Here is a 14724-nt window from a genome sequence, read left to right as displayed (position 1 = left end):
TTGAAAAGAAAGAAAGAAAGAAATGTTTTATTTAATGACGCACTCAACACATTTTATTTACGGTTATATGGCGTCAGACATAATATTATGGTTAAGGACCAAACAGATTTTGAGAGGAAACCCGTTGTCGCCACATGGGCTACTCTTTCCGATTAGCAGCAAGGTATCTTTTATTTGCGCTTCCCACAAGCAGGATAGCACAAATCATGGCCTTTGTTGAACCAATTATGGATCACTGGTCGGTGCAAGTGGTTTACACCTACCCATTGAGCCTTGCGGAGCACTCACTCAGGGTTTGGAGTCGGTATCGGGATTAAAAATCCCATGCCTCGACTGGGATCTGAACCCAGTACCTACCAGCCTGTAGACCGATGGCCTAACCACGACGCCACCGAGGCCGGTCATCGCCTATTGAATGCGAAACATTTGTTAATTTTTACATATAGTGTAAGAAAGGAAGGTGCCAAAAAGTGTGTAAGTTGGGATGGGGCGCGCGCACACACACACACACACACACACACGCACGCACGCACGCACGCACACCCACACCCACCATCGCTGCTCCAACTGGATAAAAAAAAGTGTGTGTGTGTGGGGGGGGGGGGGGACATGCCCCCTTGCCCCCCTGCTTCATATGCCAGTTACCCGTTACATTTTTTTCATTAGTAGCACAGGATCTTTCATATGCGCCATACCATAGACAGGAGAGCACATATCACGGCCTTTGGTATACCTGTCGTACGTGGTGCACTGGCTGGAGCGAGAAATACTAGTAGCCCAATGGGCCGGCCCACCGACTGAATGTAATGGATGACAGACACGCAGAATCCAACGGGGAACGCCTTTTTTTCATGCTATGGAATTTACTACAACTTATTTTATTTCTGATCAGATTGTTTTCTAAATTGGACACAAATATATTAGGTTTTTTGTTTTTTAAAGGTTTTTTTCGTTATTTCCAAAACACTTTTACTTTTCTTCTTATGTCAAACATCACTGAAATTATTTACAAACAAAAAAATTGAAGGAGGATGGGACGGAGTATAGTTTAGCTAGCGACCATGGAGTCGCTTCCTCCTGAACATGTCTTCGAATCTGGTTTCAGAGACATTTAATAATAATTCATCAGGACAGAGTGGTTTTTGAAAACAAAATATTCGATACCTCTCACCCACATTGCATTTTTTTTTTTTTTAAACAGGCCTCCAATGCAAATATTGAATAATAACAAGCAATATCTGATCACGTGATTCGCCACAGGACTATTTTGATTAGCTGTGTTTGTAAATCGAAACAACTCTCGAATCTGTCTCGGTTCTGAGGGGTGAAAACAAATTCTACTGTGTCTCGGTTAACACTGGAGAGTGAGTATCATTCACGTCAAAAGGAAACACCACATCGATGGAATCGAGTTCTGTTTTTATCCCAATCAGCGAGCGACCACAAGCGAACTGTCTCCAGAACCAGAGGCGTAGGCGTACGGGCTCCCTTTTTGTAAGGGGGGGGGGGGGGGGGGGGCATGAGAGGGCAGGCTGAGTTTTGCCTGAATTAAACGAAAATGCCAGGATTCTGGATAACACTATTTATTTCTATATTAGCATGACTATCAAACAGCCATACAGGGTTGCAAACGAATCACTACAGTTTTACATGAATTACAATTAATTTTGAGAGTGAAAAGGTATGAAAAGGTTAGCACATTTTGCCCGAATATCTATGTCATTGTTGCCCGAATTTGAGGTTTTGCTTGTTGCTTCCCTGTCTCGTATGCTTACGACCAGAGGCGGATCCAAGGGGTGGGGTGGGTTGGGGACAGGGGACTACTGCCCCTTAAATATATGCATGTGGTTCTGTTGTAAAGCTTAATTTTTTTTTATTGGATTGCCATTTTAACGAGTTGATCCATTCCCTTAACCCCCTCCCCACCCCCCCCACCCCCCAAAAATGAATATTATTCGAACCGCCCCTGCGAACATGCCTCCGAGTCTGGTTTTGACAACATTTAATTTACTCAGACTGGGTGGAAAATATTCGATACCTCTCACCCACACTACATTTAAAAAACAAACAAACAAACAAACAAACAAAACAAAACTAACAAAACCCCCCAGTCCCCCAATGCAAAGACTGGAATAATAGCGCGCGATACCTGATCACGTGACTCGCCACAGGCCTATCTTGATTATGTATGTAAATGGAGGCAACTCGAGATTCTGAGGGGTGAAAACAAATTCTTCTACGTCTCGGTTAACACTCGAGGGTACGTATCATTCACGTCAGTAGGAAACACCGCAACATGCAAATCAGTTTAAATATGGTACATTTAACTATTTGAGGACTCGCGAAAGGTTAATCAGCTCAAATCTCTGGGGCTAAGTCTTATCTTAACGAAATGTCTACCCTGCAGGCGAGTGAATAATGACCAGAGATAGCGCACCGTGGCAGGTTCAGCGAATGTGGGACCAATCTACACTTGTAGGCGGAGGAAAACACACACTGAGAATAATACATGAGTGGCCGTTGGATAACGAATTTAAAAAAAACAAAAAAACATATCCTGATAACGAGCTTGTAAGGTAAATGTTAACTAACGGACACGAATGAAATATTCTATTTCTTACATACTCTCAAAAAGCATGTATAAAATACATTTAAACGTTTTTTTTTGTACTAAAACGTAGTTAACGATTGCGCCACACAGTAATCGATTTCTGGTTAACTTACACGTCACAGTTATAAAAATATACCCGAGAATTTAGCCTTAATGTTGATGTCTACTTTAAATGGTTAAATAATAAAAATATACCCGAGACTAGTTTAAATGTTGATTGTGAATTTTAAATGGTTAAATAATAAAAATATACCCGAGACTATAGTTTTAATGTTGATGTCTACTCTAAATGGTTAAATAACAAAACTATACCCGAGACTGTAGTTTAAATGTTGATTGTGAATTTTAAATGGTTAAATAATTTGTTAAATGTACCAATACTACCGCTTTAATGTTGATTGTCTAAATTGTAATAAAATAATAATAATAAATAATAAATAATTATAATATATTCGAGACTGTAGCTTTAAAGGGACACGCCCTAGTTACGGCTAGTTGTTAACCATTACGGCGTTGTTTTTCGCTGTTAAACCCATTTTTTCACAAATAAAATTGCAATTTACTTACATTTTATTATTTAGAATACACATTTCCATTCACTTGAAGTGCTTTTTGGTAATCCTGATGTTTGTAAAACCACGAATGCATTTTTTGTATTTCTTAAAATGCCGCGCGCACTCGAGAAAAAACCGTTAAGCAAGCGAGGTCCAATCTATTTATAGAGGGAATCTTCCTGTGTAAACGTCACAGACGTTGGTATACCACGTGACCGTTATCATTTTGGTTCGGTTTGTTTTCTCGTACACGGTTCGCGCAATCAACATCCGATTTGTTGTCGTTTGCTTGTTGTTCATTTGTGAGATATTTCTTCACAGTTCGTGAATATTTTCAGTAACAATAAAGTTCAGACAAGTAAGTGCCTCAATACAAAACGTTACAAACCCCTAAAACAAATAATTTTGCTAAGTCTTACGATATCTGGAGAGGGGATACAACCAGGACAGAACAGTTGGAACATGTCCAGGAGAGGTGAAAGGAACGCACCCCAAGTCTGTGAAATTTGTCGTGACGTAGGCATTGTTGTGCTTCGAGCGACATCTACCGGTGACATCAGAATACTAACTTTCAAAATTATTTCAAGCAATTGTGACATGGGGATTCCCATGGTATTTATCGATATAAAACCTGCTTTTTCACTCCATTTGATACAAACGTGATCTAAGTGTGTTACAGGTTTGTAGATTAACCAAATTATAATTTATTTTCGCTGGATGGAACTAGGGTGTGCGGCTTTAATGTTAACGGTCTGTCCTAAACGGTTAAATAATTATAAAATATATACCCGAAATTACAACTTTAGCTGTGTGAAACCCACAGTAACGAACAGTGACGAATTTGCAGTACAGTATAAAATGGTGAGGAATTAGTTCTGTGATATCGGCCCTGATTTACAACCACTAAAAGATCCCTGCGTCCCCATGGGAACCAGTTTCAACGTCACAGACTCTAGTTTCAACCCATGAAAATGGAAACGAATTTTGGTCAATCTACAAACCTCCAACACATTTTGATAAAGTTACAACAGAGTGAACAACTAAATTAGTCTCTGACGTTGAAATGGGTAAATACCCTTGTACCACGCTTTGGTGTCGGTCCCTTTGATTTTACCCGTGGTGTATCCCATAGTTAGACCACGAGCGTGTCTGACCTAAATTTTAGCGATTGCTGAATGGCCGAAGAAAGTTACGCCTACAGGTCACATATAGTTCAGCAGGAAGAAAATTAGAACATTGTTTTAAAAAGTAACACTTTCACTAACATTACTAATAAAGCTACAATATAAATCTGTAATGAGGGCGTGGTACAAGCTAGTTACATCATCGTTTTCCCCCCGAGAGATTTGTCTTGTTAGAACACGGTTATTGCGGCCGTTGAGTGACGGGTGTAATAGATCTCGGGCTACGCCCTCGATCATTGCACCCGTCACTCAACGGCCGCAAAAACCGTGGTTTAACTAGACAAATCTCTCGGAAAAGGATGATGTAACTATAACTTAGAAAGTACACTAGAGCTCAACTTCATAACTAATATTTGTCAGATGTATTTGCGTTTTTGAAAATGTGGTATTAAAAACACCAGCAGGCGCATGTGCAGGGGAGGGTTTTGGGGTTCTTAATTGTTTTTGTTCTTTTCTGAATATATTTTCCGTGGGAGCACAACTCGATCCTGCTATAAACGTCGGTCGCCACATTCTAGATCCTCCCCACCACCCCCTGCTAAATCCTGCATACGCGCTTGATCAAAATGACCAGAAATACGTCTGGTGTACGGAATTGTATCATCTAAACAATAGTCTAAGTAATGTCAGATTTCAATTGTCTCCCCCCCCCCCCACCCTCAAAACCCCGGGTTTTCTCTCAGACGATATGTGAAAATGACCAAATGTTTGACATCCAATAGCCAATGATTACTAAATCAATCAATGTGCTCTAGTGGTGTCGTTAAACAAATAATTTAAAACACATTTAGTTTGGTACCACCCTCCCCCCCCCCCCCCCCCCGGCTATGATAATGAAAAATACACTATATAGTTTTAAAAAAACAAAAAAACTAGGGTGCTGTCACACTAAATGATTTTCGTTTCATTTCAGCATTCAACTGCAAATGGTCGAATGAAGGGTGCACTTCATATAGCGAGTGTTGCAGCAAGCGGTGTGAACAGCGACACCCGGGAACAAACCCGCGCTGTACGAAGAGCATGCTCAACCAATTCTGTCTGAACACATACCAGTGCGAAGATAGACTCCTGTGTGGCAAGAAAAACCGCTGCTGCGCCAAGTAGGTCGCTTTTTTCATCAGGGTCGAAGTCTGAAGGGTGTTCGGGGGGGGGGGGGGGGGGGGGTTCTTAGTGGAGGGTGTGTGTGTAGGGGGGTACGCCCGTCTTTAACGTTGTCCGTCCGTCCATCCGTCTGTAAATGTTTCGTTTCCGGAGTATATCGTCTTCATCAATTCTTGCATGCATCTACATGCATGGCGGTGTGTCGCGTACCCTAACTAGGTCACCGCGACCTACTTTTCATGTATTATATCATGTGACGGTACATGCTCTTAAATTCTTTTCGCCTTTGGCGATATTAATTGTTTTAGAGAGCCGTGTGCAGTTCCAATATGCACTTAAGCACAGGTGGGCACTTTGTTACGTAATACCCCCGCAAGACCGTGGTCGAGCTGTGCCTAATACACACCCAGCGCAGGTGCGGAGGCCATGTGGCCAGTAGTTACGTAATACCTCCGCTAGTTCGGTACGATCGGGGTATTGCCGGCGAACTAGGCGTCAGCAAGTCTGGCCATCTAAGGAAAATTGTCGTCTTGGTCGCTGTGGACATATCACTTGTAGGTATTCGGTGCCGCAATGTATCCCAGGCGATACTGGGATTTTATAATAAATAGCTAGGGTTTTAGAGATATCGGGGAGAAAGATAGGAAGGCTGCAGGGGAAACGGACGTCGTCCACTGAACGAAATATATAAGTTCAGTCCGGACGTGGTAATTATATATTATTTCTGCTCTGTTGTATAACCTTGATGTGATTGTATGACTTTAAATATTTTAATACTGTATTATACCAATATTATTTAGACGGTGCTGCCGGTCATCTGACGCAGTAAACTGTAGGCTCACTGTCTAAATAATTATTAAAGCTTAGCCAGTCATCCTAGAGGACCTAGGTAAACTGTAGGTTATTGTCTTTATTGTGATAGGTACCAGTATTAATTCTGTGTTACAAGGTTACTGAATGAGTAGTTAAGGGTTAATTAAAAATTAACCAGTTAGGAATAGAGTTGTAATTCCTTTATTAATTAAGTTCTCCTAGGACGTTTCTCAATTATCACACGTGTGGGTGTTGAGTCACGGTGAAGTGATTAGCATATTGTGTAACTAGACACCTAGAGATTAACTAATTAAGTGATCAGTTCTGGGTTGTTATTATTTGTTGTTGTTAATTAACTACTGCGGCAGTACATTTGTCAGCGTAGGTTAATACAGATTCCAAAGTGTATTGTGTTTTTGTTGTGTTTTCTAGTGAACTAAACGTGCTATAATAATATATACTTTATATAAGATCTTATCTCTGATCATACCTAGACGAGCCACGCGGGCATAACTGCCTGTTACAGAGAGATCTAATAGATATACAGTTAGGAGAGATATTTGGACAATCGTGTTTCATTCAGTTACGGGTATTATAGGATCCCCGTGACATATCACATCAAAGGAAATCCTTATCCAGGCCATACGTTTTCTAACCAATTTTTAAAGGATCATCAAACCGTTTTTATACGTCTGTCTTATTATGGTATGGCGTCGTCCGTCCGTCCGTCCGAAAACTTTTCGTTTTCGGAGCATACCTTTCTTATCAGTTCATATGGGACCATCAAAACTGGCATGCAAGTAAAATTTGGGATGACAGTGTGTCGCATAACATAACTAGGTCACCGCGACCTACTTTTGACGGGCATATCATGTACCTGATCAGCTCTCTCGTTCTACAGTGCAATATTAGGCTATTCATACAGGATTTCAGTAACGACAACCCTGGATTAAATGCTGTATAGCCTAATGACGATACAGCCTATAGCTTCACATTTCTCACCCAATCACAACTTATTAAAAGTTTGTTTTGATTACGACTCTACTTTTTTTTTTTAAATCTTAGCTTACGGCTGGTAGGTTTTGGGTTCGCATTTCAACTAACCATTAACCTAGTGTACTTGATAGACAACTCGGATAATTGAAGTGTACCAGGAAAAGCGTGGTTTAACCGATGCCATGGAATGCTGAATGCTGAATGCATGAATGTTTAACGACACCCCAGCACGAAAAATACATTGGCTATTGGGTGTCAGACTATGGTAATGGAAACAAACAAGGTGATGATCAACATCAAAAGAAAAATTCAAGATATAAATAAAAACAGTGTAAAGAACTGTGCAAAAATACAAATATCACAGATAAGATACTGACTTTTACTCTAAACTTCAATTTGTGCTGTATTGGCCATTCTCAAAGAGAATGTTACACCCCTGCACCACGGTGAGGTTATAGCACGCGCAGGGGCCGATGCCATGGAAAAACAGCAACAGAAACCAACCCCACGAACCGCGACCCCACCCCCCTTTTTTTTTTTTTTTTTACAAAATAAGTAACCAAAAACAACCCCCACCCCCAAAATGAAGCCTGTGCCTAGGCAACCCTTGCAATTAAAAAAATGTACACGGCAAAAAAACACGCCGTTGAAAAGAAAACCTGAATATAGTGCCGTGGGGAATTAAAAACTACACGGCAATCACCACGGCATTGCTGATTGCCGTGGGCAATTGCAGGGGTTGCTAGGACAGCCAACAAATTGAAGATAATAAAGGAAGTTTATCGCCATCATTAAGTCTCGTGCTGGGCCATTAACGTTGATGAGCATCTCGTCAACAGTTACCGCGGACCGCGTAACCCCGGTTAGCCCATAAGAAAGATTAATGGCTTTCGTGGTCTTCACATAGCAAGCTGATTGAAAATCAGGTCACAATGTCATGATGCACAGTGGGAAGAAAAGAAGATAACAAAACCTAACCCCCCCCCCCCCCCCCACACACACAAAACAACAAAAATACGCACATGCTCCCTCCAAAAAAACACCCCGTCCAACAACCCCATCCCCCCAAAAAAACCCCCACCCAAAGAATAAACTCCTTCAAATGAAAAAAGAAAGCCCCCAAAAATACCACAATAAAAACAACCCCCAACGCCCCCCCCCCCCCCCCCCCCCCCCACACACACACACAAAAAACAAAAACAAACAAACAACCAACCAACCAACACCGCTGTGAACGTTTTCCAAATCTTGTCTGAGAAAGTGCAGATGAAATAAAAATCAGACATTTTTGACTAGAAGCATAGCATATGTGACGGCAGCAGGTTTCATCTCTCTCGACCAAGTGTCGAAATAACCATATGTTAGACACCAAAATAGCCGTAGTTTAATATATGCCGAGGTGTTGTTAAACCAAATTTGCTTTCCTTTCCTTTCCAAGCTATAATTGTCACAAGCACTGGTGATCACACAGTAAAAGATTGTACCTCCTCCCACCTCCAATTGAAAGACAAATCAACATTTAAATTACGGCTAAAAAATACATCGCAATACATTAATTTTAATGAGAGCATTCTATCTGAATGAAGGGGTCGAACGTTGCCCAGTGGTAAAGCGCTCGCTTGATGCGCGGTTGGTTTGGAATCGATCCTCGTCGGTGGGCCCATTGGGCGATTTCTCGTTCCAGCCGGTGCACCACGACTGGTATATCAAAGGCCGTGGTATGTGCTATCCTGTCTGTGGGATGGTGCATATAAAAGATCCCTTGCTACTAATGGAAAAAATGTAGCGGGTTTCCTTTCTATGACTGTGTCAGAATGACCATATGTTTGACATCCAATAGCCGATGATTAATAAATCAGTGCTCTAGTGGTATCGTTACACAAAATAGACTTCTTCTAGTCAGGATCCGTGCGTCTGCAAAATACATGCGGCAAGCCGCAATGAAACAATCGTATTATATGGTTTATATGCCCGAACTACAAGAGACAGTGGCAAAAGTCGCAACGCACGCACGCGCCGCATCCAATCAATATGATCCTTTAGGGATCACACCAATACAAACAGGAAAGGGTTAAAATTTGTTTTGTTTAACGACACCACTGGACGTTTGGATGTCAAACATTTGGTAATTCTGACTCGTAGTCATCAGAGGAAACCCGCTACATTTTTCCATTAGTAGCAAGGGATCTTTTATATACACCACATACAGGTCCATACCCACATACAGTATCCTGCTCCATACATACAATGCCACATATGAGACACTTCATTCTGTGACATATTAATGTCGTAGTTTTAGTTATTTGGCTACCAATTTTTACTGAGGGCTACTAGATTTTATAACCTGGTAGCCCGGTGGGCCCCCCAATGAAAAAACCTAAGGTCAATGCTTGCAGGATAGCACATACCACGGCCTTTGATATACCAGTCGTGGTGCACTGGGTGGCACGATAAATAGCCCAATAAGCCCACCGACGGGGATCGATCTCACACAGACCGCGCATCCAGCCGCAATGAAATAATCGTATATGGTTTATATGTCCAAAGCACAAGCCGCAGATGCTACAGTGGGACCGCACGCACGCGCCGCGTCCAGTCTATACGAGCCTTTGAGGATCACACCAATACAGACTGGAAAGACTTACTGCAACTAAAACCCTCATCCAAAGGAAATTAACGGCGTTACTGGCATTCAGTCTCACACAACTGACATTCAATCCACCATTACTTCGTTACTAACTGTACTTTATACTGACATTACGACGCCAATAACGACTGAATGTATTCCCTTATTTATAAGGCGGGACGTAGCCCAGTTGTAAAGAGTTCGCTTGATGCGCAGTCGATCCAGGATCGATCCCCGTCGGTGGACCCATTGGGCTATTTCTCGTTCCAGCCAGCGCTTCACAAATGGTGTAACAAAGGCCGTGGTAAAGCGCTTTCTTGATGCACGGTCGGTCTGTGATCGATCCCAGTCGGTGGACCCATTGGGCTATTTCTCGTTCCAGCCAGTGCTCCACAACTGGTGTAACAAAGGCCGAGGTATGTACTATCCTGTCTGTGGGATGGTGCATATAAAAAAACCTTTCTGCTAATCGAAAAGAGTAGCCCATGAAGTGGCGACAGCGGGTTTCCTCTCTCAATATCTGTGTGGTCTTTAACCATATGTCTGACTCTGACACCATATAACCGTAAATAAAATGTGTTGAGTGCGTCGTTAAATAAAACATTTCATTCCTTCCTTCCCTTATTTATTTTCCTCGGTATATTATTTTGCACGTTGATCTCTCGTCCACAGGTACTGGGGCGCGTGTCGGCGAAAATGGGATTGCTGCGAGCCGGATCAGTTCTGTCTGGAGGTAGACGGGTTCTACTACCGGCGCTGTCTGTACGGCAAGGTGGTTTACAAGAGTCGCGGCGCTCAAGAGGTTGTGATGTCAACTTTTTTACACTTTGTTTACCCGATACTTACCTTTAATATTGTTTACACCTACTCCTAACACTTGCTCACGATTCCCACGAATTATTTATTTATTGGTTTATTATTATTATTATTATCATTCCACTTATTGTGATGTTTATTTCAGTGTAATAAATGCTTTTAGTAAACTCGTGTGTTGGTTGTTGATACTGTAAGGTAAAGCGTCGGCGTACGTACTATAATTTTTTGTAGCAGGGGCGTCGGAGCTGAGGCAGCTGCCGCCCCAACTATTTGGCAAGAGACGATTTTAAAGTGTTTAACTTTCCTTGAGAAAGATAAATTTGAGAAATTTTCGTAGGAGACTCCCCCCGAACCCCCTACAACAAGAGGACAATTTCCTCCCGCACCCACCCCCGGCTCCGCAATGTCAAATTCCTTCAGACGCCCCTGTGTGTGTGGGGTGGGGGTGGGTGCAGACTGATTTTTGCCCCAATCTGAATAACAACGTTTATTTATATTTGTATTATATTAGCATTATACTTTCAAATAGCTATCCATATCTCTCTCTCTCTCTCTCTCTCTCTCTCTCTCTCTCTCTCTCTCTCTCTCTCTCTCTCTCTCTCTCTATATATATATATATATATATATGATTACGAACAATCACTACGCATTTAAACATGGATTACAGCTAATATTGTTGAGTAGAATGATGAAAATGGAATAGGTTTCAGGCCAGCTAATTTTGCCGAAATATCTTCATCGTATAGGCCCGAATTCGAAGATATGTACCAGCAAGGGGGGGTGGGGGGGGGGGGGGGGTCGCAGTTTCATTCCCCTTACCCCCAGTGAGAAGTTATGAAGTTAGGCGCTAGTGCAAAGCTTCACATTCGGGCGACAATGACGGAGTTGTTAAACAAATGAGTTGGCCTGAAACATTCCCTCCATGCATTTCCATCATTCAACTCACTATATTAGCTGTAATCCATGTAAAACAGTTGTCATGCGACTCGTGGCACCTGGTCTACTGAATTTATTAAATTAACTACGGTATCCCGAGTTTGTAGTCATTGTAGCACGTTTTTGTTTTTGTTTTTTAATGACACCACTAGAGCACATTGATTTATTAATGATCGACTGTTGGTAATTCATTCAGACATTGGTAATTCTGATATAGTGTTAGAGAGGAAACCCGCTACAATTTTGTTTTCCATTAGTAGCAAGGGATCTTTTATATTCACCATCCCACAGACAGGACAGCACATATCATGGCCTTTGATATACCAGTTGTTGAGCATTGACTGCAACGAAAATAGCCCAAATGGGCCCATCGACGGGGATCGATCCCAAACTGACCACGCATCAAGCCAACGCTTTACCACTGGATTAACAAGTCAATGTGCTCTAGTGGTGTCGTTAAACAAAATAAGTTTTCTTGTTAACGTCCCGCCCTGTAATATGTTTTCTACCGATATAGCTCTCTCCTCTCATCACCCACTCGGCAGTATATTTTGCAGTAAATGCTGACAGTTGTTTTTGTTTTTTTCGTGTTAAATTAATTAAATGACATAATAACATTATTTTCCTGCTTAGAAAATCAATATCCAATGTCTTTATGGTTATCCTAATGTTTCGAGAGGATGAAACTGAATGTCACTGCCTGAAAATAAACTCAGATATTGATGAAGAGAGATAAATAGGGGGAAAAAAACTAAAAATCTAAACACCCACCCCCTCACGTCCATCCCCCAACAAAAACTGAGCACAAAACCTCCACACCCAAAAGCAAACATACCAGAGGCGGATCGGGGGTTATAATTTTATTATAATTATATTAATTTTCAGTTTTTTTACAACCCCCCTCCAAACCTTCCCCAAAATTCCCTTGGCATTCCGCCTCAAGTCATTGGGGTCTCCCTAAATGGATTTTCTGGATCCGCCACTGCATACTAATAAAAACATACGTCGCTGTTTATTGGGAGCTATCCCTCTCGCCCCTCATCACTCCCGTGAGACTAGCCCGAATAGCCTACTCTAACTGTAAGAGAGCTAGACGGACATCTGGACGGTTAATAACCAGCCGATTGATTTGCAAATTGCACACGGAAAGTTTGTTGTTGTTTTTTTGTTATTTCCAAAACACTTTTAATTTTCTTCTAACATCAAACAAAACTGAAATTATTTAAAAAAAAAAAAAAAAAAAAAAATAATTAAGAATGATGGGACGGATTATAGCTCTCTTACAGTCGGAGTACTCGTGCTACACTGAGACTAGTTCAAGAAGCAAGGAAATGTTTTATATTTAACGACGCACTCAACACATTTTATTTACGGTTATATGGCGTCGGACATATAGTCTCACTACACAGATGTTAAATTGCCCAACATCAAACGAAGATTGCCAATATAACGGGTTCTCGTTGGCACTAACAACATACACCATTGCGAACATACATTATATAAGCATTTATTTTCACTCCAAAATTGAGAACATTTCCGTCTTAGTTTTTTTGCTATATGACCTCATCTGGCAGTAATACCTGTCCGAACAGGTGGCTCATTAACCGATTCACTCCGGCTGTCTCTTGCACTATACATCCATGTCCCAAAAGGTCGATGCACAATATTACAAAATAGCATGGGCAAAATGCAGGCAAAAGGCTTACAATTAAACATACATATTGTTTTAATTCTTCACCATTTTCTAGAAGTGAATATGTGAACCATAACATGTGTCACAATTAGGAACTATAGTGGACCGTCATCAATCAACTCTCACCCGGAAGTGATCTGTGTAGTGAGACCTATGGTTAAGGACCACACAGATATTGAGGGAGGAAACCTGCTGTCGCCACTTCATGGGCTACTCTTTTCGATTAGCAGCAAGGTATCTTATATGCACCATCCCACAAACAGGATAACACATACCACAGCCTTTGATATACCAGTCGTGGTGCACTGGCTGGAACGAGAAATAGCCCAATGGGTCAACCGACGGGGATCGATCCTAGACCGACTGCGCATCAAGCGAGCGCTTTACCACTGGGCTACGTCAAGTAACTTTTTATCTCCCTTTAGAGTGTAGATTTATATGGTAATATTTAAGGATTGTCTGTTATTTCGTTTACGTTCATCGTCCGGGGTATGAAAAGTAAATAAATAATAATAATAATTAAAACAAAATCATCCACAAACTGTGTGAATCTGAAAAGCCGTTCTCACATGTATACTCAGATGAACGTAAAAGAAATAACAGACAATACTTATAAATAATTAAATTTGAAACATACTTACTAATAATACCATAACGCTCTGTAAGACAAATTGCCAATATAAAATGACGTCATCAGGTATGACGCTCCCTGATAACGTATTGTTTACTGTAATACATTCATCGAGCAATGAACACACTCCCGATGCTACGGCTGGACCAATGGGATGACTTTATATTGTAATGTAAACTGAGGGTGAGAGTGTTCTGTATTGTGATTGGTTAATTACATTCTTTTTCCGGAATCAAATGAAAATAACACCCGGAAAGCTAATGACGTCATTAGAAAGTGTCGTCATTAGCAATTGGAACAGCCGAAGTTGACGATTCAAGGGTCTACAGTTAGATTGTAGCCAGGTATTTTTGTCAAGAAATACCAAATATACAGTTAGTTCCACTGACAAACGATTCAGTTTACAATGGACATAACCATATTGAGTTTTTAGATTTGCGGGTGTTATTGTCTATTCGATACCCTGAAATGTTTAATGTTTGACCTTAGGCTAACGCCTTCGGTCTCAAAATGGACATTTGCGGGATCAAATAGACAATAACACCTAAATATAAAAAATCCATATGGTTATCTCCTAAATGAATGTAATGGTAATTTAATTATGTCTTAAATGGCTCCGCATAATCGATTATATTCACTCCCCTCAATTTTTGTACTCCCTTCAATTTTGTTTTTTTCGGCGACAGGCGCGGATGCAGGATTTCTGAAGGGGGGGGGGGGGTTCCAAGTGTGATGACTGATCTCTCCTTTTACACAATTACTA

At 41.2% G+C, this 14724-nt stretch overlaps 1 protein-coding gene across 4 annotated transcripts in view; it reads left to right on the top strand.

The window, feature by feature from the left end:
- The window catches only part of LOC121372619, a 77730-nt gene extending 66526 nt beyond the window's left edge, over window positions 1–11204 (top strand). For 3 of the 4 annotated variants that reach the window (XM_041499073.1, XM_041499064.1, XM_041499047.1), the window contains 2 exons: window positions 5263–5449; window positions 10558–11204. In XM_041499073.1, the coding sequence (XP_041355007.1) occupies window positions 5263–5449; window positions 10558–10759 (389 nt within the window). In that variant the 3' untranslated portion in view covers window positions 10760–11204. The remainder of the gene's footprint in view (window positions 1–5262; window positions 5450–10557) is intronic. The other variant, XM_041499055.1, reaches the window with a different exon arrangement.
- The last annotated feature ends 3520 nt before the right edge of the window (window positions 11205–14724 follow it).

This window comes from Gigantopelta aegis, chromosome 1, assembly GCF_016097555.1.
Source record: "Gigantopelta aegis isolate Gae_Host chromosome 1, Gae_host_genome, whole genome shotgun sequence".
In the NCBI taxonomy this organism is placed as follows: domain Eukaryota; kingdom Metazoa; phylum Mollusca; class Gastropoda; order Neomphalida; family Peltospiridae; genus Gigantopelta; species Gigantopelta aegis.
Note: the sequence above shows the minus strand (reverse complement) of the source record. Positions and strands in the feature narration are given on the sequence as shown.